Source organism: Mustela putorius, unplaced genomic scaffold, assembly GCF_011764305.1.
Source record: "Mustela putorius furo isolate JIRA1106 unplaced genomic scaffold, ASM1176430v1.1 tig00003845_pilon_pilon_pilon, whole genome shotgun sequence".
NCBI classification, from domain to species: Eukaryota; Metazoa; Chordata; class Mammalia; order Carnivora; family Mustelidae; genus Mustela; species Mustela putorius.
The window spans coordinates 1,182,611-1,206,410 of record NW_025421998.1 but is presented as its reverse complement, the minus strand read 5'-3'; the positions used below and the strand labels follow the sequence as shown (position 1 = coordinate 1,206,410).

Below are 23,800 nucleotides of genomic sequence, written 5' to 3'. Positions count from 1 at the left end.
TTCATCTATGGACCTCCCTGCAGCCTAAGAAATGTTTGTGAAGGTCACTAAAGTATGCGGATCGTCATTCTAATTAAAAAAAAATTTTTTTTACTGGCATTTTAGCAAGATATTCCCGTCTTCCTTTTGATCTACTCAGCTATAAAATGACGTTAACTTACCTCTTGTTCTCACATTACAATTAATCAGGAGCATATGCTAAACGCCTGAATGTTTCAGAACATGCAACAACAGGCATTGCTTAGGGGCAGCAAAAGCTCTTTCCCAGCAGAATCCTCTGCAGTACTTGGCCCACGGCTAAGTGTTAATAGGAGACTGGGGTGGCTGTGGGCTCCATCCGCCTGGGGTTTAACGTCTTCCATCTTCAGGTTCTTGTGAGACCTCCTCTTTCCATCCTCCGGGTCCCGTGGGGTTGTCATCATGAGGCCCCATCCCCCAACCACAGACATGGTGGGTCTGTGACGCTGAGTGGCCGTTTCCCATGCATCACCCCCCAACATGGCGCCTTGTCTAGAGACATGTGTGAGACTCCACATCGGGGGTCTCCATCTGAGAAGGAAGCCAAGCAGGGGAGGCAGGTGACGTCCTTGGAACCACTGTATCCAGCGGTGCTTGAGGTCCCCAGCAGGATTTCCGTGTCGGCGTGAACAGCATTGGCTCTTTTTGTCTCCGCAAGTTCAAGTTGGAATTCTGTAACCTACAACCAGCGGAGTCCTAATTTATCTAGTATTTTATTTGAAAAGTGAAAGTAATCATGATGTTGACCAGTCTGCCTGGTGCCCCAGCCTTTCCTGAACCCCCGGGGCCATAACACATGCTCATTTACATGCTTACCATTTAAATGACATATCTGAGTTCAAGACACACTTAGCCTAGAAGCTCATGTCAAACAATTCTTTATTTCTTATGGTACAAATTAAAAGTGACAGATCTGAAGCTGTTAAGAAATACACAAAGTGCAGCTTTACTGACCATACAGATATTGCTCTAGATTAAGTACAGTTTTGTCAGTTTTTTTTTTTTTTAAACGTTAAGCAACCTGTGCAGATAAATCAGCTTTGGTTTCAATGTCAGAGCAAGTAAGGAGCTTTTAAATATCAAGTTTGGCTTCTTGGTCACAAGTCCATCATGTCAACTTCTCATCATGATGATTTTTTTTTTTTCCAAAATAACCCAGTCTGTTTTCCTGCCCTCCTTCCTGCTGCCCCCTCCCCAATGTGGGGGGAGTAGGCAGCTGTCTGTGGGGCCTCATTAGTGACCCTGGGGACCAGTCTAGATCACAGCACGTAGGACAAAAAGAAAAAAAAATCACTTTCTCAACAACAAATAAAACAAATGTGCCTCACATAATTTCAAGTTGAAGACAAGCAAACCACATGACGAAAAGCTCGTTACAAAATGTTATCCAAACAGATTTTACACTCAAACATTAAAATGAAAATCAATTTCTTTTTTCTCCATTTCTTTAAGCTTGGTCATTAACTGGGTACAAGTAGAGTGCTGAGGTAAAACATTGATGAACAGTTTGTATTTCTTTTTTTTTTTCTTAAAATAGGAACAGTTTAGTATTGCGAGATTGTCAGCAACATTTAAGCCATATCTGTACAATGTGCATATACCTACATTGAGCTTTGGTCCAGCGTAGAGAAGATGAGCAAAGGCATTTTACAATTTCTTTTTGGTTATAGCTTGAGTTCTTTGATACGCCTCTACTTGGTTTTCTTTTTTCCTAGCTCCTTTTGCTTTTTTGTTCTCTCTTTTGTGGGGTGTGTGTGTGTGTGTGTGTGTGTGTGTATGCATGTGATGGGTGTGTGATTACAACATATAGAAACCAAAACCTTGCAATGCAATTAAAACTCTCAGTTGTTCAAAATGGTTTTTGGTTGGAAAAAAAAAAAAAAGCCCACACACAAGGGTGAAGTTGAATCAGTCCTTTCTCTTTTTTATCAAACAAGAAAGGAAATGAGGATGACATGATTAAAGACTACGTAAGAAAAATATTGAAGCTTGAAATACAATCACGTATGCCTGAAGTGGCTTTTATTTTTTTGTTAGTGGCAACCTTATCCTTTAGTTCATGGAAATGTAAAAGACACTTAAGAGATACTGGCAGAGACAAAGTTGTTTACAAGTGGAAATAAGAAATGTCATAATAAAATTAAGCAGTAGGTGAGGTCCCGAAGACTTACAAGTCACACAGTATAATTTATATTCCTAAGAATTTGTTCAGGCACCTTTTTATGCCTTGTAGCAAAAAATTCATCTGTAAAAAATTAATATAAGAAGCATTACAACACCTTATAAATAATTTATAAAACAATACAAAATTATAAAACTATAAAAAAAAGCACTGCACATGAATGGTTTTACGACTGTGGGATGAATATATTCCTTTTTTATTCCACTCTGGAAGATTGCTTTTATTTTATATTTTCACTGTCCTAGTTATACCCTCCCAATTATAGATCTCCGAACCGAGCAGGCCTTATGTAACTGCTGCTGGCGTATGTTTAAACATTTAACATCCATCATATGTCCTCTTGTTAACTTCTCTTCCTGGGGAGCTTTTCTTGATGGAATTTGGAGCAGGTCCTAGGAGAATACAAAATCTGTCTAATCGATACATTTTTGGATTTCTGGGTTGTCGGTCTTTGTGTGCAGTTTTGGAGGTGGAGAAATGGGTACCATGACCTTGTTGGCATTGAAGATCAAGTTAGCTGTGGTCCAGTTAGCCTCAGACTGGCAGAATGGAGATGCCTTTACAAGCAAATGATTCCACTTGCAGGATTTCTTTTTGAGTTTCCTTGATGGTGGTCTCCTGCTTGGCACAGGGACCCTCCGGAGTGGGGGGTAGGGGATAGAGTGGGGACAGTCCTACCATCACACTGACACCGGCAGCAAAGGGGCCCATTCACACTCCATGGGTAAGGGAGCGTGCTAGGGGAAGAAAAGGACATTTCTGTTCAGTTGGGTAACTTGAGGTTTTTTTTTTTTTTTCTTTCACAGTTCACTTCTAGAGAGTACGTGAGTGTGATTAGTAAGTAATTACTCGGGAATATTTGCATCTAGACAGCAGGCAGATTGGTGGTTCCTTTTGCCTAAACACATTGCACGTGGCCCCGCGGGAAAGAGCAGCTGTGGGCTCTGCGTGGCCACCTGCCCAGCCGTCCTCACATCTCATCCCCTCTGGCTTATTGGGCGATTTTGGCCCACAGACCTTTGGAGTCAGTTATCTTGAAACCTGAACTAATCCCCTAGTTTTAATGGTGAAGGCTACTCTGATGTATTAGAGAAGCTCCTTCTAGAATTTTCCTTGTAGTGGAGGTGCTTCACTGTTACAACTTCTCTTCCCCTCAAGAACTCAACCCCCCAGCCTAATTGTTTAAATCAGTCCTCCAACTTTCTGCTTTCTCTATATACATATCCCAAAAACAATGGCTCCCCCCACTGAAAAAAGTCTGCCATCCCTATTGGAATGACAAGAGTAGCAGAAAAGATGGGATTTACAGGATGCATTATGGCCTCTAATGATCCACTTACCATCCCTTTCTTTTTGGCCTGTTGTCTTTGTGTGTGTGCATATGGGTGTGTGCATGCTATGTGTGTGTTTTGACTGAAATCTTGAGACATTTCTTTGGCTATCAGACTTCTGAGAGAAATTGCTTTGCACAGAAGCATAACATAGATGTAAGTATTGAACCAAATGTGCAGTTTATGTTTATATTACAAAATTAGTTTTGGTCAGCTCTCCATGTACGTGGCCAACAGACTGAGAAAAATCCCAAGCTCTGGTGTGGACAGTGAGTATAACGACGGCTTATGCCAGTGTTGACAGTCCATCAAGCAAAGCCCTAGTTATTTCGGAGTCTCTCCTGCATTTCACTGGGATCGGAGTGGAAAAGACACCGTTCCCACTCTGTGGCCCTCCAGCAGACCCTGGAGGCTGCACCGAGGGAGATGGAGATATGGAGGAAGAATGGGAAATGCGAGCTCCATTTTCTTTTCTCATACCCACAAGTCATAGTGAGAAGAAAGCAGTGGATGCTTTGGCACACGATCCAGGACGTCCCCTTCCTCCGCCCCCTCCCCCCCCAAAAAACAAAACCAAGACAAAGAAAAAAGAACCCCCTCACCCCAAATGAAAACCAACAGTGAGCCTCAGAGAATGGCTTCAACAATGGCACCCACCCCGCAGGTGGGCACAGAGATGGGTAAGACGGGAGAAATCAGGCTTCTTAATTTTCCTTTAAGTACAAATGTAAAAATTTGTTACACAACTTTACACGCAGAGGAGTAGACCAAGGAGATCCCGTTTGCAATGCCATGTTTCTGACTTTGGTTAATAGGGTTTCAGAGTGAAATCAGCACTTGGAACCTGAAAGAACGGAGTTCCTCCTCCAGGTGGCAGGCTTGTGTTTGCTTTGAACAGGTACAAGTTCTTGTTGGTTGTTGGGTCTTCCATTCTTTCTTTCTTTCCTTTTTTTTTTTTTTTTTTTTTTTTTTTTTTTTTTTTTTTTTTTTTTTTTTTGGTTTGGTTGTTTTTCTTTTTCCTTAAAATGTGTTCACATTTTCATAATATACACAAAAAAAGTTTGTGGTTATTTGGTTTAAGTCCTTTAGAAAATTGGCTTCGGGGAGGCGGTAGGGCCAGGGGACTATGCTACTGCACACACCAGCAGGTATGGTGTGCGCCTTGTTAAAAATTTTCAAAAATTGTTTGTTTGTTTGTTTGTTTGTTTTTTGTTTTTTCTAACTTTTTGGAAAACCCACGGACACGTATAAACCATTCTGTCCGCTTGGTAGTTTTCTTAGTCTTTTTACTTACAAGGGTGACTGACGACTGGGGCTCTCTTTCGATTTTAGTCCCAACGTTTTATTCTTAGTGATAATTGTTCTCCCGAATTCTGAGCTGCGGAGTCCGAGGGCGGAGCTGGAAGGTCCTGCTGGGTCTGCTTCTGCTTCGGGCGGGGGCGTCCGTTTAGGAGTTTTCCTCCAGGGAGTCCGTCAAGGGCTCCAGTGGGACCGCCGTGGCTGGCTCGTGCTGTTTTAAGCGCTTAATGGTGTTCTTCAGGGCTTGCCTCTTATTGCAGAACCAAACTCTAACTACCTCCCGGTCATAGTTCAGCTTCTCGGCAATCTCGGTCATTTCCTGCCCCGAGGGGTGTGTGTTCTTCTCAAAGTGGGCATTGAGGATCTCAAGGGCCTGGGGTGTGAAGGAGGTGCGCCTCTTGCGCTTTTTGGACGGCTCACTCCCGATAAACTCGGTCAGGTTCTGCACACCTGCTCGGTGGCGGGCCTCAGCCTCAGCCATCCACCGCTCAAGCACCGGCTTGATCTTCTGGGCACTTTTAGGGGTGATGTCCAGCTTTTCAAACCTGGCAGGATACAAAAGGCCAGGGTTCAGTTTGGCTGTCAGACTGCTAGCTATAGTGTTCTCTTGGGCTTCCTGTGGTAGGAAAAAGTGGCTTCTCAGGATGGTGTGTCTGGGGGGAGAATTGAGAAAGAACAGTCTTACACTGAGTCCTCTGCCAGGGTGGGCGTCCTGCCTGCCTGCCTGCCTGCCTGGCGGAGCCGCGTCCCCCCGGAGGAGCAGCCACTGCGAGGGAGCCCCCCACCCCGCTCCAGCCAGCGCCCCCGGCCCAGCCCGCACGCATGCTTCATGCCCCACATGCAGTCCACCCCGCACGGCCACGCGGAGGGGGGTGGGGAAGGGAGCCTGCGGCAGGACCCGGGAGCCCCGGGTGCCCACACCCAGACCACCTGCCCATCTCTTCCCTGCACGAGCTGGGAGCTGAGCTTTCACCCCGACGGCCTGGCAATGGTCTCCCCCCAGCGTCAGAAGCCTCCAGGCAAAAATGAACCCCAGGAAGGGGCATCGGAGACAACAGCTGTCATGTTCTTTCATTTAAAACGATTCTTTTTTGTGTATTGCATTTAGTGTTCCTGAAACTCCTCCCATGGACTCGGTGATGCACATCTTGTATGTTACCAGAGTCAGGGATGGCGACTGGGACGCAGCTCTTTTCATCTCTGTTTAGTGTCTCGTTTTAGTCTCTCTCCCTCTGTCTGTCTCTCCCTCCCCCCCACGCCTGTGCTCTTTCTGGTAACAAACAATTTGCACCCTATGTCAGTTAACAACTTGCCCCCTTTCCAGGTAAAACACAGCCCGTTGCTGCTTTACTGGGGGGACCCAAGCAGCTGGACACCTTGTAATTGCTACGAACTCCCCCTCCCTGGATGTGCGAAGGCCGCCTCGTGCCTTTCAAATGCTGTCCGTTGTAATGGTGTACTTTGGCACTGGGGCATCAAGCTGTGTTTAATGTGTGATATCTGCAAACTGTACTCCAATGATATCATTTTCTGGAAATGAGGTCTTCTATGTATCAATCGCCATCAGCAATTCCTTGCTACACTGATTTTAAAAAGTATGAAGCATCTTGGGACAAAATTATATGGAGTGTTTTAAGAGGTCATCCTGGTATCAAATTCAGCCTGACGCTCAATGAAATATACCAAAGTGCCAATTGCTTTTCTTCCTTCGTTTGTTTATTCTAAATCCAAATTCAGGGCTCTCCAGTATGACGACCTTGGATACACAGATCCTCTCTTTTGGATCCCCTTTGGATACACGCTTTCTAAGTGTTCAGCAGTCTGACTGCACAGTACATCTTACAGAACCAAAATGAACCTGCTCTAGCCAGTCAGGGTATGTTTCAGGACGCTTGCAGGAGGACACAAAAGGATAGGCTTCCTTTCCCGGCCATAATCTTATCTTTGACACTGCACTTTTAGATACTGTGATAAGCAGTGCAAAGAGTATCAAGTTTGAATGTGATTTCCATAGCTTTGCCTTCCCCGTAGAATTCAAGGGGTTATTATTATTTTTTTTAAACCCAACTTCCACTGCTGATCAAAGGGGGGAAAAGTACATTTTGCTTTCAATAGAAAATGAACTAATCATGTCATGTCATTTAATGAGCTTGCCACAAAGCTCTAACTGTCGTGGTAATTTGCCACATACCACATTTTACCGTGGAAGCCAAGCTGCAGAGCTTAAACTCTGGACAGCACGACAGTAGACCTCACAGTGCCAGGGCATGAGGCACAAAGTTTGCAATAGGGATGTTCAGCGTGTTGGTGGTGTTTCCTTCTCTGTATCTCTGTTATGGAGGACTTGTCAGAGCTGTGTCTAGGAGTCGCCCAAGTGACACCTGGGTGTGCAGGCTGAAATGCAGATTCTTTCACTCCTCTTCAATAAATGTGAATTATTCCAATGTCAGATCTCCGTCTCTTTCAAGACTTTCATTTTTTTTCTCTCTCTCTTAGTAGTTAGCTCCTAAAACTAGCTCACCCAAACACTAGAAACTAGAGAAAGGCTGTCAAGTCAAGGCATCTGGCATATTCTGTGATACGAATTCCCAGGGTCTCTCTCTCTCTCTCTCTCTCCATTTCAGCCATAGCTTTCTTGGCTTCCCTTGGGGAAAATTTTAGAAATCTACATATTTGATTGGGAATGCCCCAGACACTCTATGGGTGTTGGTGAAAACATTAGATGGCACTTAAGCCAATAAAAGGAAATCACATTTTAGGACTAAAAATAAGCCAGAGAGGACTTTAGCAAAAATAACAAATTGACAACTTAAAAAACCTGTGGCTGCCTTCATCACAAGGCTGTCAAGATGAAACGAAATTAATGTTTCCCAGCAGGGAGCAGCAGTATTCATATCATTGATGCTGCTTGTTAGTTGATGTTTCTTTCCGTGTTGTTGGGAATAACATATACAAGCCTTGAAACAAATTTCCCAGCAGTAGTATCCTTGTATAGACTGAATAAAGGTTATTTTCTGCAGGGAGGTATCTTATAAGAAAAAACAGTAGGGGAGACCATAGAAGTGAGAGGATCCTATGGCGCTTTTTGTATTTAACAACAATCAATGGGTTTTATGGAAAATCATTGAGCAAAATGTGAGCTGCCAGCTACTACCCCATACTGATGTTATTTATAACCTTAGTCTTAAACTGCAGGAAAAGTACACTTCCGTCCTTTGGGGAATACATTAAAAGTATAAAGAGCAGATAAAAAGACAGCATTTCATGGATCACCAAGAACAAAATCCACTTAAATGAGTTTAGAGTTGGTTTCTTGGCTTTTCCTGATGGAGGAGGACTCATAAGGCATTGCCCAAGAGGGAAAAGCTCTTACAGAAGTGCCTTTGTTACCTCATGCATAAACATGGGATTAGTGCAACACATACACACACACACACAGAGGCATGCACGGGGTCTGCTGCTGGCGGCTTGACCCAGATCAACTTGAACACAACCAAGGCTGGATTCTGCCATTTATTTATTTATTTATTTATTTATTTATTTGGAGGGATGAGGACAGGGTAGGCCAGGTTCTCATTACCCCTTTCTGAGCCACGTAAAGCGGCTGCTTCTTTGGAATGAAAAAAAAAAAAAAAAAGGCCTTCTATTTAGAGTTATGTCTGGGAAGGCAATGTTAAAGCTTCCTTTGTGGTGACATGAGGGTTAATTTTCTTTTTAAGGTATTATTTCCTTGGAAAAATCCCAATAGCCATCCCTGGGCAGAAAAGGGAGGAATGTTGGGACTGGCAGCTTTACCGTGTTTGCTCAGGTTACCCATCTGCAGGTGGGAGTTGGGGCTCTCAAGGGATAGGAGGGTGGGTCCAGAAGGAAGCTTCTGGCCCACGGTGGGTGGGGGTTTTCCAATGACACTGCCTTATTTGTGAGTTGACAGGAGTTATCAAGCCAGGCCCCAGAATCTGCTTTAGCACCTTCGTTTCTGTCAATATCACCGATTGCACCATATCAACCCCCCACCCCCCAAACTTAGTCCCCATACTCTACCCCTCCAGCTCTGCCCACCCGAAGAAGAAAAGCTGAGCCATGAGGACAAACGAGGCCCAGGCCGGCCAGGAGAGGTGACAGCACGTGGGCACGGGTTACCTGCAGATGGCCGACTGGCTGTACGCGGGGCCCTCGGTAGCACTGAGAGCCTGTCCCACCTGAGTCTGCGTCAGGCCAAGGGACAGGCGCCGGATTTTAAAAGCTTTGGCAAATTCTCGGATCTCCTCCAGATTAACCCCATCCACCTCACCCGCTGCCGTTTGAGGATCTGTGGAGATGTTTTTAAAAATAGGATCAATACGTCAACGCACATCCAAGTAATATCTGTTTGTGACGGTTTCTAAGAAAACGGCTCTCTTAACAGCAGATGCTGGGGAAACTGACCCTGCAGGATGTTCTCTTTGTCTCCCAAGTGAGGTGCCCGGGACCCCATCCTCAAGTGGTTACACCTCCACAAATCACCCTTTGGGATGTTTCTATCCTAGATAAAACCACGGGTAGTTCACCCATGGCCACTTTCATGATACGAGAGCCAGTTCCCCTGGGCTTAACGGGGAAGCTGTTAAGGGGAAGGCAAGAGCTAGGGGATGCAACTCCGTTTTGCCCGTCGATAGGTTCAATTACGGTGCAAAAACATAAACATGGAAAGGTTTCAATGTGAAATGTCTTAAACTGGGTTCTTTAGGGCTGAAATTTGCCCTTGAAGAAAATAAGATTTTTGGTTTTTTTTTTCCTTCACCAGATCACTGCTGTAGTCAGGCTACCAGATGGTAATGTCTAATTTCTTAGTTCACCTTAGCCCCTCAGAAGAGAGTGCTTATGAAGCTGTGAGGATAATATTGTCTTTTTTTCCCCCTGGTAGCAGTTTACTGACACGATGTCTTTGTCCCCTAAAAGGGCACATAATAAAAAATGTCTACTGCAGGAAGGCTCCTTTGGTGCCGGATAACGCGGTCAATTTAGGACTTATCAAGGGAAATGACACAACAGCTGGAGAACGAACCCCCCGGCTTCCCGCTACTGATCCCCAGATAAATGATAAATGAAAGCGTACACCAAGCTGGAGACAGCATGGGTTGGGGATAGGGGAAAATTTCAAAGTGCTGCTTGCTCCTGCCTGGCGCGAAGTCCTTCTCCCTGAGAGCTGACCCTATTGTTCTCCACCTCATTCCTTGGACTTAGGTGAAAAGTTTTTCTCTTCTTCTTTCTGCACAATAATCCATCAATTTCAGTAAATTCAAGTACTTGTCTAGGGACTCTGGTGGACTAGATTCGCCTTTTGGGCTATGGCAAGGCTCCCATTATCATGAAGAGAAATAAGCATTTGCATTTCAAGGGCCAATTGTTCAAAGACTTTTAAATAAACATGTTAATATCTGTGGGGGCTTGGAGCTTCCTAGTACAGATCTTCTCAATACAGGGGAAATGGATTCTCTCAGTAGAATCAGCAAGACACTTCTGCACGGTACCTTCTTTATCTTCACATTCAAAAAAGTCCTGTAAAATTTTTGCACGTCATTCATCGTAAGTTTGTTGAGGAAAGATTGAAAAGGGGTACAGCCACTGAGACCCATCTGTGAGTATTTAAGAAATACTCCTGGGCATCCAACCGAGTGTTAAAGGGGAGCAGGAGAAATAGGGGAGGCAGTTCCAGCTTCTTGTGGGATTTACGGTCTATAGGGGGTTGGGGCTCGATATTAGGAATGAGAATCACCCATGAAAAATACCAAGCTGAGTAAAATCAAGAACTAATGGTGTCATCCTCACAGCAGAATTTACAGAGAAGCGTCGGTTGACTGGAGGGAGGATTCGTGTGGGTCCTGCCCCATGGCCACCTGTGGCAGAACGGAGGGGCCACATTCTGGCCAGTGGGAGCCGCCTGCAGACAGGCCGGAGCAAAGCGCCTCGAGGTGCCTGCAAGCGTTCTGGCCGGCTGGACTGGGGAGCTTGTGCTAGGAGCGGCGGCTATTTCATTGTAGGACATTGAGAATCTGTGTCCATGTCCAGGGCAGAGGGTGACTATAAAACTGATTAAGATTAATTAAAATCTTGCCCCCCCCAACTTCCCCCCAGGAGGGCTGGCAACCCTGGTTAAGGAGAGACTTGTTTGGGTTGTCCTTGGGAGTGGCTGCCGTCTGGATATTAAATCCCACCAGCACAGCAGCCTGGAAGCAACTTCAAGGGTTTGCTAAAGATTCTGGGAAGTCGCGTCCATGCACACAGCAGCCTGGAGCCTCTTCTCTCATTTCTTCCTTTAAACATTCCTAGAGCAGAAGTTGCAAATGAGCAGCTTGCACATACAGCTCTGCTTTCCTAGAGCTTACAGGTTTTTGGAATTGCCAACATTTAAACATTGGGAGGTTTCTCAAGAAACACATCTTTTTTTTTTTTTTTTTTTTTTTAATGTTCTTTTGAAATGTTTAGAAGGTTTGGCTGCACCAGGCCTCCACTGGCACTTATTGGGCACAATCAGTCAGCTCGAACTGGTTCTGGCTGCCCGTTCTGCTCGTCCTCCTCCTCCTCGGCAGCCCCCCTTACACCCGCTGCTTGGCTCAGCCTATTTTGGAGACTCTATGTTCAGGTTGTGCATTCCCAATGCGGAGGGTTGTGGCCCCCCCAGAGGTCTGTGGGACATAAACAGTAGAGATGTGCAGTAGATCTGTGATATTAACATTTTGCGGGGGAAGGAGGGCAACCAGGATTTAAAAAAGCATAACAGGGCTTCTTGTGGGGGAAGAAAGTGATGGTAAAATAGTAGTCAGGAAGATCTGGTTTGGAACTGAGCTGGCCACTTGGTGCAGATGGGCGCAGGGAGGGAAGCCTGAGAGTCCTGGGAGGCTTACCAGCGTGGGCAGCAGAGGTTCAAAATCAAGGCTGAAAAACTGGAAACTGCAGACTTTCCTTATAACGCTATAGCTTTTAGGACGGTGCTTTCTTCCTTTGGCAGGACTAGGAGTCGCCTGATGGGGCCCAGGACATGCATTTTGAACAAGTACCCCACATGATTCTGCAGCAGGGGATCCCTTGACCCCACAGATGGGGGTCTCTATGTTTCTGGCCTGGCCCGGGACCAGTAGCGTCACCCTCTGCAAATGGCTGTCTTCTCTCCACTCTTTACCGTCCTTATTCACCAGGTTCCACGACACAGGAAGGTTGCTGTGCCACCTGCGTAAAGAGTGATGAGCCAAAAAGGCGCTGGGAGGGGGGACCCCAGGCGGGCACCCCATCCCTTGCGTTCCCTGAACCCAACTCCTTTATTTCTGTCAAGTGGCAAATGTCTGGACTGGGGTTGCTAGTGTAGTCCCTAGTTAGGGGGAGAGTTTTTCTCTGAGTCAAGCTAAGTAGTCCTTGCGGGAGGTAAATCTGTTGCCTTGTATTAGCTCCCTCTCTAGATCAACAGGAATCAGAGGAGTTACTCAGCACGTGAGGGGTGGGTCTTTGATCTAGGAGAACATAGTTCCGCTTCAGCCCTGTGGTCTCTGTGTGTTTATGACTTGGGTTGCATTTTATGTAAATCCATTCTCTCTTACTTCTTCCCTTCGCCTGCTGCCTTTCTTGCGTATTCTCCTTCCTGGTTCCCGGAGACTAGCAACAAAATCTATGCATGTGACTGATTACTGATGATAACCAGGGCTGACCAGAAAGCTGTGGGCTCTTAACTCCCTGCACTGAACAGATTGTCAAAGCTGTCACTCTAGAGCTCAGAGAGGTGGGCACCTGCCCCACTGAGCCCAGGGACCTCCATGGGGCTCCGGACGAACACTCATCACACCAGGAAGCTGAGTTCCTTCTTTCTCTTCTCACACATTTCCCTTCTTGTCTTTTTCCTCATTCTACTCAGAGAGCTGATGAGATAGGAATTCTTGTGAAATTTAAATAGGTTGATGATCTGTTGGATAAAGGCCCAGGGAAGGGAAGCCAGTATCTCCTTTGTGTAATTTGTTAATGCTGGAGATGAGCTGCCCAGTTTTCTTTATGTTATTTTTCTTACTCATAAAATCAGATGGTAAAATGTCTTACTACAGTTTTCTCCATGAGTCCCAAGGCTACAAAGGCCTCACCATGCAAAGAAGGGGCCCACCCCTGGGCAAAAATAAGTTTTATCCTGATCACAACATGTGGGAATTGTTTTCACACTTTGGGAGAATTCATGAGGTGGTTTTTATAAGACGTTTTTGAATTGATAAAAAAAAATTGATGCTTTCTTTTCTTCTTCTATTTTTTTTTTGATACTAAAGTTTCTGTTTTAAACTCTTGAGGATCCCTCCCCCGCCCCGTCAGAACAATACTCTTCCTTAAGAGATATATGCTTTTCTGTCTGAGGAGGGGGAAATGTAATGGGACCCTCTTCCCTGAGATATGACATCAGCCCTCAGTCTGGCTCAGAGATTGACATTCCATCCTGGGACAGCTCAGTCTGGTTTTCCCTCACCCAGTCTCCTGGCTTGGGGAGATTGGGTTAATTTCAAGGAGAATTCTGGGGCTACCTTGATAGGGGCCTCAGAAGGATCTCTCAGATCCCCTCCCGGATCGATCCAGGGCTAGGGCAACCCAGTCTGGGATTTCTGTGCATTGAGGAGGAAGTGACACCTTTTCGAGACGTTTGCTCTTGATGAAGTTAAACCAACAGATTAAGTATAGGGTCAGGAAGCAACAGCAATGACTGCCAGAGTCTGCCCCAAACCTGACGCTTGCTAGAGGAGCCAGAAGATCAACCCATATAGAGATTAACTGGCCCAGAGATTTAGAATGAGCTGGCCTTGAAAACTGGCAAGATCTCATAAGCAGGATGTTTCCCAAATCAAATCTGGAATGCAAGGGCTGAAAAGCATTTTTTTTTTTTTAATGGTAACTAAATGCAAATTGGGTGAATAAAATCCTGTTCTGCAGAATCTGGTTGTATGGTCCATGGGTCCCTACCAACCTGAGGGCCGAGGATGGACCAGCACAGATGCTTTTTTTGGTTTTGTTTAATTTTTAAAATTTAGCTCCTTCTACCAGTTAATGTGGACATCAGCGTAAGGGTTTGCTAAGTGGGTCGAACCATCACCTCCATCAATATCACCCTTCTACAACCTCTGCTTACGGGATTTTCCTATGAATAATATGCAATTTTAAAGAAGCTGCCAAGTACGAATTAACAGACTTAGGTAAACACCAGTCTACTTTTTTATGCAATTCTCACAGCAAATAATGGGTGTATTTACCAAATATTTCTGAGAAGTAAGAAACCGCTTGAGAATGGGCAATGTAATTTGGGAGAACAGTTTACTTGCAATATGGTGACTTCATTGTGGAAAATGGTGGAAGTCGTGATCATGGGAATCAGGGGTGCCATAAGCTATCACCATGCATCTTTATGTTCACTTTATGGTTTGCTTTTTTCTGGTAATAGCCAGTGGTCCTTTGCTGTCTTAAAAAAAAAAAATCAAGTTTACAGGCCAGGGGTTTAAAGAGTATGTACTGAAAAAGAATACAAAACCAAGCTCAGCAAGGAATTAAAAACAAACAAACAAACCTGAAATCTACCTGTTTTTAAATAGTGCTATGGAAGTCTTGAGCCAATTTGGGACATTTGTCAAGTCATTTGTTTGACTCTGTTCGACTTTCCAAAAGCCCTGCTTTTAGAAACTATATTTACCTCCGATGACTCCAAGCAAGGTTTAGCGCAGGGCACAGGGTAAGCTGTATGGGTACAGAGAATAGGTGCCCACAGCAGGTGTTCTGGGAAGTAAGGAGTGTGCTTATTTGGTGATGCTGAGCTAAGATGTGATGTCCTTTGCATATGAAGCTCCCATTATCATTGCTAGGGCATTAACTTTGTGTTCTTTTGCCTGGAGTGGGGAAGATTTGAGGGTGACTTTTGGTCCCATTTTATCAGGGATAGTGGCAAGTTGAGCAGCATTATGACAGTCTTTGACTGTGATGTGGGAGAGATCATTGACCAAGGTCTTGGCCACGGGTTCCAGTTCAGTTTGACCTGGTTCCTTCTATGCCCTTGGTTTCTTGGAGGGATTTGTTGATTAACCATCCAACTCAAGAATTATTTATTCTAGGAGGTCCTTCTGTTCTGTTTCAACCTCTAAAACCAAGTTAACTATGGACTGTATTGCCATAGTCCTTGTTCATGTGTTGATCATAGCATTTCTTTCTTTTTATTATAACTGTGTTTCTTTGTTACCGGTTCATGACCTCCCCCAGGGCAGGGAGCCCATATTACTTATTTTTGCTTTCTTAATTTCTATTCCTGTGCTTGGCATATATATGGCACTGTGTTCTTATTTTTAAATTGACAGCCTCTAACCAAACCACCCTTTTTCCCTCTGAATTTTAACCTGTATCACAACTACATCTGAAGTATGGGGTTAGGTCTCCCCACATTATCTTATCTGCAGATTTGTTGAAGTGCCATCTCAGACAAAAATAATTCTAGATGGATATTTCATGCTTGAATACAATTTCAAAACATGAACGATGTCTAGTTTTTCTCTTTATATTATCTCAGGGAAAGGCCTGTGCTTTAATTGTAAGGCATGAGTCCAGGCTTTTAAAGAACTATTGAGGACTATTTAGGTTATCTGATATATGCCACTAGATATGTGTCAAATGTCACTGGATAAAATTTAGGTGTAAACATCTTTTTTTTTTTTTTTTAAAGATTGTATTTATTTATTTGACAGACAGAGATCACAAGTAGGCAGAGAGTCAGGCAGAGAGAGGAAGGAAGCAGGCTCCCCGCCAAGCAGAGAGCCTAATGTGGGACTTGATCCCAGGACCCTGAGACCATGACCTGAGCTGAAGGCAGAGGCTTAACCCACTGAGCCACCCAGGCGCCCCTTAGGTGTAAACATCTTAATTTTTAAGGCAGCTGTGCTGTGTGTCATGTGTACGACCCATTGAATCAGACTCTGGGTTATCATCCCAGCCTGTAGCCCATTAGATTTTTCACACAGAGTGTCACAGCCTCTCAGCCAAGACAGAATGTGGTTCCTCGGACAGAAGTTTGCCAAAATGGGTTGCATTTTCAGGAGCTATCCGATGTCAGTTTCAAGATCTGCAAATGAGGATTTCTATGGCCTTGGTGTACTAAAATGAGCAGAGTATTGAAAGTGCGTTGAAAACCCTACTTTACAAATCAAGTCTTAAACAGAGATTTGTTGGGGGGGGGAATCAGCATCTGAGAAATACTCTGTATATCATTCACTGTGTAGTTGGGTTTTGAGACAGAAGGAAGTCAATTAAACGACATGCTCAAAATCGGTAGCAATTTTAAGGCAAGGAATGGGTTTCTGTAAAGTCTGACCCTCCATGCAACTGCTAGAGCCGTTCCTGTATCTTCCAGAGAAGGTTTCTCATCAGGCTCTGCATATGAGTTTGGGGTTTCCTGCCTCAAGTGCATATGGTAAAGGAGTCTCTGTCCCCATTCTTTATATCTCATATCAGGATATGTAATATGGTTCACTCATTATACACCCAAAACTTAGATGCCCCATTGATATCTGTGCAATTGAAATTCCATCTGTCCCACCACTCTGTGATGGATTTCTGAAAAAGGCTACTCCTTTCCTGCCCAGGACAAGAAAGTGATGAGAAAGAACCTGGTATCATCCATCCATCTGTCCATGCGTTCAACCACTCACTCATCTCCAACATGGACTGAGTGTTTAACATTGTGCAAAATACTGTATTTGTGGGGTGCTTTGTCCTGTAACTTATTTCTTCTCTCTGTTTGATCTCAGTTCCTTTTCTTTTAGGACCAAAGCTTAAAAGCCTCTCCTACACTTAAGACTGTGCTGCTATTTACAACTAGAGTATTTTGAGGAAACTTACCCAGAATATTGAATGGGAATGACATTGAAACCTTTTCTAACACCCCTATGAAGAGTGACTTTATAGGGGAAAATCTGACTATAATTAAATTAACTTTGTGGTTTTATTCCAGTAAAACTAGAGTTTCTGGCCCAGATGAGAGGGTTTGTATATGCGAAAATCCTATAATAAGTGGTTGATGGCCACTCTGTGTGAACCCTGACACTGTGTTTGGTGTTGACCCATCTTTGGGGTCAGGAGCCTCCAAGCTAGTTGACATACTTGGGCATTTTAATATCTTCCCATAATTCCTCATTCTCTTCTCCCTTCCCTGTCCTTTTTGCTGGAATTATCCATGTTCTTGAATGTACATGTCTGCATGCACGGACATATATATTCTTTTTTGCAGGTGGGGCTGCTTGCACGAGGTGGGCATGGCAACCCTCCGTTTTGCTTCACATCACAGACATGTGACGATCCCTGCTGTTCCCATTATAACAAGTTATTCATGACACCTGATCAACACAGATACTCCACTGTATCCTTATTTTACAGCCCAGATGTCTATGCAGTACTTTAGCCCTTTAAACCTGTAATTACTGGATTTTCGGTTCCTGGAGCATTATAATCGAAGTGCACATTCTGTGATTCTATTCACGGGTAAAAATTGCACCGACAGTCAGCGACTAACCTGGAAGCAGACCACCATCCCACTCATCTTCGGCTGTTTTGATCTGCATGTGATACGTACGCTGTCTTTACGTGGGGCCACATACCAGCTCTCAAAATTATGTATATATGTGGCCCCTTCAGGGAAGCAGACCCGTAGGCTTATTTTATTTTATGAATGGTGGCTCAGAGATTTCCCATCTCGTTCCAGCCCAGGCAGCTTCCCCACGTACCCCTGGAGGCCGCTCCTTGCGCGCACACATCCACCCACCCACGGGCACGCTCTCTTTTATTTCCTCTGACACCTACAAACAGAATGGCAGGGGACTTCAAACGCACGGAAAAGCAGCTTGACCTGCTGGCTGAGTGCCTGTTGTTGGTTTATTTCAGTTCTGAGCTCCGGGGCTCATGGCCTGCAAGCTGATCAGCTGCTCCCTTCTGAAAGCAGCAGGACTGACTCAGCGTGGCAGAAAGCACTTGAGATAGAGACCGGCCCCTGAGCACACTCATCAAGGGGGTGTGCTTTGGGGCCCTGGTTCCCTAAGGAGCCATCCGGCCCTGGGCAGAGACCTTATTCTGCTATTGGCCTAGAAAGGCCAGGAAATTCCTCTTTGATGTTGAAAAAGAACAGGAGAATGAAGGAAGGAGGGCCGGTGGGGAGAGAGAAAGGGAGGAGGAGGGGAGAAAGAGAGAGAGAGAGAGGAGGGAAGGCATTGCAGATAGGCAACAAGAAGGCCACCACGATTTAACCGAGCCAGAAAGGATACTTACTGCTGACTAACTGGCCCACGCTCAAAGCTGAGGAAGAGGAGGATGAAGAGGAAGAAGAGGAAGCCTGGCGGACGGGGCTTTGAGACATGGATGCTTGGCTGTGAGCCAGGTGCAGAAGGCTGCCTTGGGAGGCTGCTTGACCCACTGACGTCTGGGAGGGTTGGTGGAGCTACATGGGAGGGGGATGTAAAAAATACACACAGGAGTGAGAAATCAGGGTGGGGAGACACCAGAGGGCAGAAGTTTCATTTGGGGTTGAAGCATTGTATTTCCAAGAACATTATACTTCTCAAGAACAGTGCAAACTCTACACCAACTGGCAGGAATGTGTGTGTGTGTGTGTGTGTGTGTGTGTGTGTGTGTGTCTGTGTATAATATGTTGCTGCTTGCTTGACAGGCATTTTATTAGTAATCCTAAATATATTATTAATTCCCTACTTGGCTGGCAAGAGCATCCAATTTTCTACCTTTCTCGACCACAGTGTATGGCTGGACTCTTTTCTGCCTGTTCACACAATTATAGCGCACTTGACAGGCCTCTCTGGGAGGTACAGATAAAATACAGTGTTTGCAATGAACTTGGAATGCACAGCTCAGGCTCACAGGTGTGGCTGCACCCAAGCATTTTGGCTTCTATAACTGGTAGTTTTAGGAAAGTTCCCCTTTAGGCTGAGTGTGAATTGAGTCTAGGAACTGTCTGTTCCCCCTGATCCAAAATCTGGCTGGATTACTGTAAAGTGGGGGGAAAACGTTTTCTGATGTCCTGTAGGAAATGGAGAGATAATTTGGGGCAGCCGGGACAAAAACATCCAGTAGTATTTGCAGCTTCCAGTTGTTGCTTTCTTACTCTGTGCCACTCTGTGTTAAGGACTTTGAAACCCTTGCTCATTTAATTCTTACATTGGCCTGTGAAGTGGGTGTTATTTTCACCTCTGTTCTGCAGACAGAGAAGCTGAAGCTCTGAGAGGTTAAAGGGTTTTGTGGGTTCATCCAGTAGGTGTAGGGGAGCTGATTTCTGGATGTAAAAAGTCTGGCCTGTAGGCTCGAGCTCTTAATCATCATGCCAGAAGCAAGAATAAACCTAATTTTCAAAATTCAGTGTGCCTTGACAAAGGCTGACTTTATGTCCATTTCTTCATGACTCCTTTAGAGCCTCTCAAAGGCTGGTTGTTCTGGGTGGTGAAAAAGCCCAGCTCAGGAGAGGAAGGTTGGAGGGAAGGGAAGCAAGTGCAAGTACCAGGTCCCCTTGAAGGCCCAGGAGGGGTCTTTCTCCATCTGCATGTTGCCCTCCCCTCTCCCACCAGCCAGGAAGTTGACACAAAGCAGGCAGCCCAAGGGCCCCCGGACAGGTCCACGATCAGCCTCAGCCATTGCGTCCTTTGTGATTGGAGATGGCCCTCCTTGGTTTACGAACTTCTTTCTTGGCCATCTTCACACTCACAGAGGTGTAGCAGAGTTTCTACAAAAGGAAGGCAGCTGGGAAGTAGAATCAGGTCAGGCCCTGAACAGTGGTTGGCCCTCCCACCAAAGTTCACGGCCTCACCTGATCTCTGACCACCTTCTCAGGATCTGACAGCCAGCCTGGGACGTGTCAATTGCACATTTGTCACTGTTTCCCCTGTGTGTTGTGTGTGTGTGTTTGTATGTTCATTTTTTCATTCAAATTTACCAAGAGATCATTTATACATAATAAAATATACCCATTCCAAGCATGCAGTTTGAAGAGTTTTGTCAAATAGATACTCTGTGAAAGCACCAACATAATCAAGATGTAGAACTTTCCTTCCCATCATTCTGTAAAGTTCAACCATCCCCTTTGAATCAGTTTCCCCCAGTGGGACAGTGGACTTTGTCACAACGGACTCATTTGGCATGATTCTAAGAATGGAACCGTAGAGTACGTACTCTTCTTTTATCTGGCTTTTTTGGCTTGAATATTGTTTTTAAGATTCGTTTTGTTGCATGTGTCAGCAGTGTCATCGCTTTTTTTTTATTGCCGAGTAGTATATATAGTATATATTTGTGGTGCATATCTCTATATTTATAAAGATATCTATGCCACAAGTTGCTCATCCGTTCACCTGTTGATGGATATATGGGTTATTTCCGGTTTGGGGCTATCAAGAACAGAGTGGTCGTAAATACTGATGTTCGGATGTTTGTGTATACCTGTGTTTTCATTTCTCTTCTGTAAATACCTGGGAGGGGAATTGTGGAATTCTTGTCTCGTACTATAAATGCATGTTGAACTTTTTAAAGAAATTATCAGACAGACTGATTTCCACCGTGGTTGTAGCATTTCGTGTTCCACAAGAAATGTACGAAAATTCTAGCTGCTCTCCGTCCTTACCAAGGTTTGGGGTTTCTCAGTCTTTTAAATTCCTTAATGAGTTTTTAACCACCAATTAACATTTTACCCGCAAACAGCTGTTAGTAAGATGCTACCCTGGAAGTGCATAAGGAGCTCTTTCCTCTTCTGGTCCCTCGTGGTAATGCTTTTGCTCTCCGGGTTCACATGACATTCCCATGCAGCAGATACACCAAGCCTGATAACAAGGAGTGAATGACTGGCCCAGATCATGTGTTCCAGAGCACATTAGAACCCGGGTTCTCATTCATAGCTCCGGGCTCCTTCTGGGTGCCATCTTGTCCCCCTTCAGAATTGCCTGAAGTTACCTTTCAAGTGCACGTCCTTATTGTTCCTGAACTGTGCTAAATGGAGGCTATACTGTGAATAAAAGATAGTGATAATTGACATGGAACCCAAATTAATATGCATCAAGTATATGTCCCAAGGTAATTAGCCAATATACCAAGCACATAATCAACATTGAATCCAGTAAATTTTATTCTGTAGGGACACATATTAAAGATTAAATCTATTTTTAATTTGCTTAATAAAAGGTGATGGATATTTGCATGTCAGTCTACCCCTTCTAACTTATTGAGTTGTCCTTCTAAATATTGTTACTTGACAAAAGCTTTTCACAGTTTTGAGTCACTGGATCATGAGATAGCCTTCTATTTTACCATTCCATCAATATTTTATTGGCCCTGGGTGTGGTAAAGTACCATCAAAGAACTGGGTAAGATAATAATCAATTAAAATTTTCTTCCTCAGATACAACTCAGTAGAGAAACAAATTAATGGGTTGCAGCCTCACTAAGGACTCAAAAAGCAAACTAAGGCTTATGCAGGAGAAGAAATTCAAGGGGAAAATAAAATAGTTCTTTTAAGAGCTTGTGCGGTGTCCACACAGTCAGAGAATGGGATGACTCTAAGATATCTAAGAATTTAAGAAAGATACATTTCTTTCAAAGAAAATAAGCATTTTCTTTTTAGGACATTGGGGTTCTGCTTTCCCTCCAGAGTTTAACCAGACAATATGGAGAGACCAAGAAAAATTCTGAAAAGTTCTTACTTATCAAGAATTGACATTATATAATCAGTAGCATCCTTACTGGAGCCCATATGTCTCACTCCAAGATAGGGAGTGTATAAACATGTATCTGTTAATTCTAGAATCACTTGTAAGTTTAGATGGAATAGACTTTTGTACACCAAAGTGAGCCCAGAGATTGACCCTCTTTAATAACTTCTTCCCTCAGAAAAAGAGGATGTTAGAGTAATACCTCTCTTACTTCCCAACCCTAACATTGTAATTCTTTGAGGTAAATAACAACAACAAAAAAAGGCTTTATCTATGATATTCTTAGTCTAATGATTCTGATGCATTAGTCTTTAGAAATATCATACTTAAAAATACATGTACCAAATAAAGAAAGGGAAAGCAGAGATTTAAGCTCCCTCATTAAACAACTGTGGTTTTCCATATAAAAAGTTCAAAGACTTTCTCTCTCTGCCTGCCTCTCCATCTACTTGTGATTTCTCTGTCAAGTAAATAAATAAAATCTTTAAAAAAAAAAAAAAAAAGGGCGCCTGGGTGGCTCAGTGGGTTAAGCCGCTGCCTTCGGCTCAGGTCATGATCTCAGGGTCCTGGGATTGAGTCCCGCATCGGGCTCTCTGCTCAGAAGGGAGCCTGCTTCCCTCTCTCTCTCTCTGCCTGCCTCTCCATCTACTTGTGATTTCTCTCTGTCAAGTAAATAAATAAAATCTTTAAAAAAAAAAAAAAGTTCCAAGACTTTAAATAAGCAACATTAGAAAAATGTCATTTAATTAGATGTAGCTTTGCAGACCCTGACTTGAATCTGAAAATCATGTATTGTAATGTGCAATTACTGGCAAAAGAAATAGGTGTATAAATACCTCAAACATAATGGACCATAAAAAGTGACAGAAAGTGCAGGGAATTAGGGAATAAGGAGAAGCCTGGAGGAAAAGCTTCTTTCCTTTTCCTTCCTGGAGAAAAAGGAGAACTTGGAAGCTTCTATAGAGGGAGATGTTTTATTACATTGCCTTGATCTTGAGAAGCCAACTACATGGGTACCATTGATGGGATGCTTCCCACGTGTTTTGGGGTGTACTTTTAAATTTTGGTATTAGCCCTCTTGGTTATATGATGGTGTTGTCCTTACAGAAATGGAAACAAACTTAAGATGGCTTAGCTGGGGTCACACAGCTGGTATAACTGAGCTTTGAGTCCAGAGAAGTCTGACTCAGGAGCCAGAACTCCTTCCAGCAAGCACACCGCTGCCCCGCTCCTGTCTACACTGGAAGCAGGTATGAGTCAGGGAGATAGCAGGAAGCTCTAGCTGGGGGTGTGGGAACAGACAATGTGTGTTCAAACGGGACATGCTGAGCTACACTCTAGGGTTGATCAGCACGAGCGTACATGGTGGTCTATCATTTTGAACACATCTCATCTCTTTTTGCTAAATATGACATTTTAAGTATTTTTCCATTTAGGATTATTTTCTACATACAGGTCCTGAAGTATTTAAAAATGTCATATTTTTTAGGGAATCATGGTAGTCAGAGGTGGCCAGAGCATTATGACTTACTTCAGTGTCGTCTGGGACACACCTCGGATTGGGTTGTCTATAGATTGTCCTTTGTTTAATGTAATGAGTCCCAGTTATTTGGAGCACCCCAAATTTACTTTTCTCAGTATCCTGTTTATATGATGATATTTTCTATTTTTCACTACACCCTCTCTGTGCTGCCTAAAGGAGCTGGAGTTTATTTTCATTAAGTTCCAGGAATCCCTTGCTTGCCTTTTACTGGGCTGTAAGTCAGATGTAAATAGGCTGTGTTATGGACTGAAATGTGTTACACCCCAAATTCGTATGATAAAGCCTAACCTCCTGTATCTCAGAATGGGACTATAATGGGAGATCGGGTCTTCAAAGAGGTAATTAACTTAAAATGAGGTCCTTAGGATGGGCTTCATCCAGTATGACTGGTGTCTGCCAAAGAAGAGATTAGGACACAGACTGGGAAAGGGGGGAGACCACATGAAAACACATGAAGGAGGTGACCACCTGCAAACCCAGGAGAGGGGCCTCAGGGGAAGACATCCCTCCCCAACACAGTGATCTTGGACTTCCAGCTTCCAGAACTGTGAGACAATAAACTTCATCCTATCTATGGCATTTTGTTATGGTAGCCCAAGCAGGCTCATACAATCTGAGAGCACAGAGTCAACAAAACAGGAGAGGGAAGGGGCAATTCATGTTAGCCTGGGCTTTGCATTACCCAGGGAAGGAGGGAGGAATGTCC

General features: G+C 44.2%; 1 protein-coding gene across 2 annotated transcripts in view; it reads right to left on the bottom strand.

The window, feature by feature from the left end:
* Positions 1–880: 880 nt before the first annotated feature.
* POU6F2 (POU class 6 homeobox 2) overlaps positions 881–23,800 on the bottom strand; it is a 366,003-nt gene continuing 343,083 nt past the window's right edge. Inside the window, exons 8-10 of one of the 2 annotated variants that reach the window (XM_045089526.1) lie at positions 18,121–18,289; positions 8,971–9,139; positions 881–5,483 (exon numbers count right to left, since the gene is read on the bottom strand). In XM_045089526.1, the coding sequence (XP_044945461.1) occupies positions 4,979–5,483; positions 8,971–9,139; positions 18,121–18,289 (843 nt within the window). In that variant the 3' untranslated portion in view covers positions 881–4,978. The remainder of the gene's footprint in view (positions 5,484–8,970; positions 9,140–18,120; positions 18,290–23,800) is intronic. The other variant, XM_045089527.1, reaches the window with a different exon arrangement.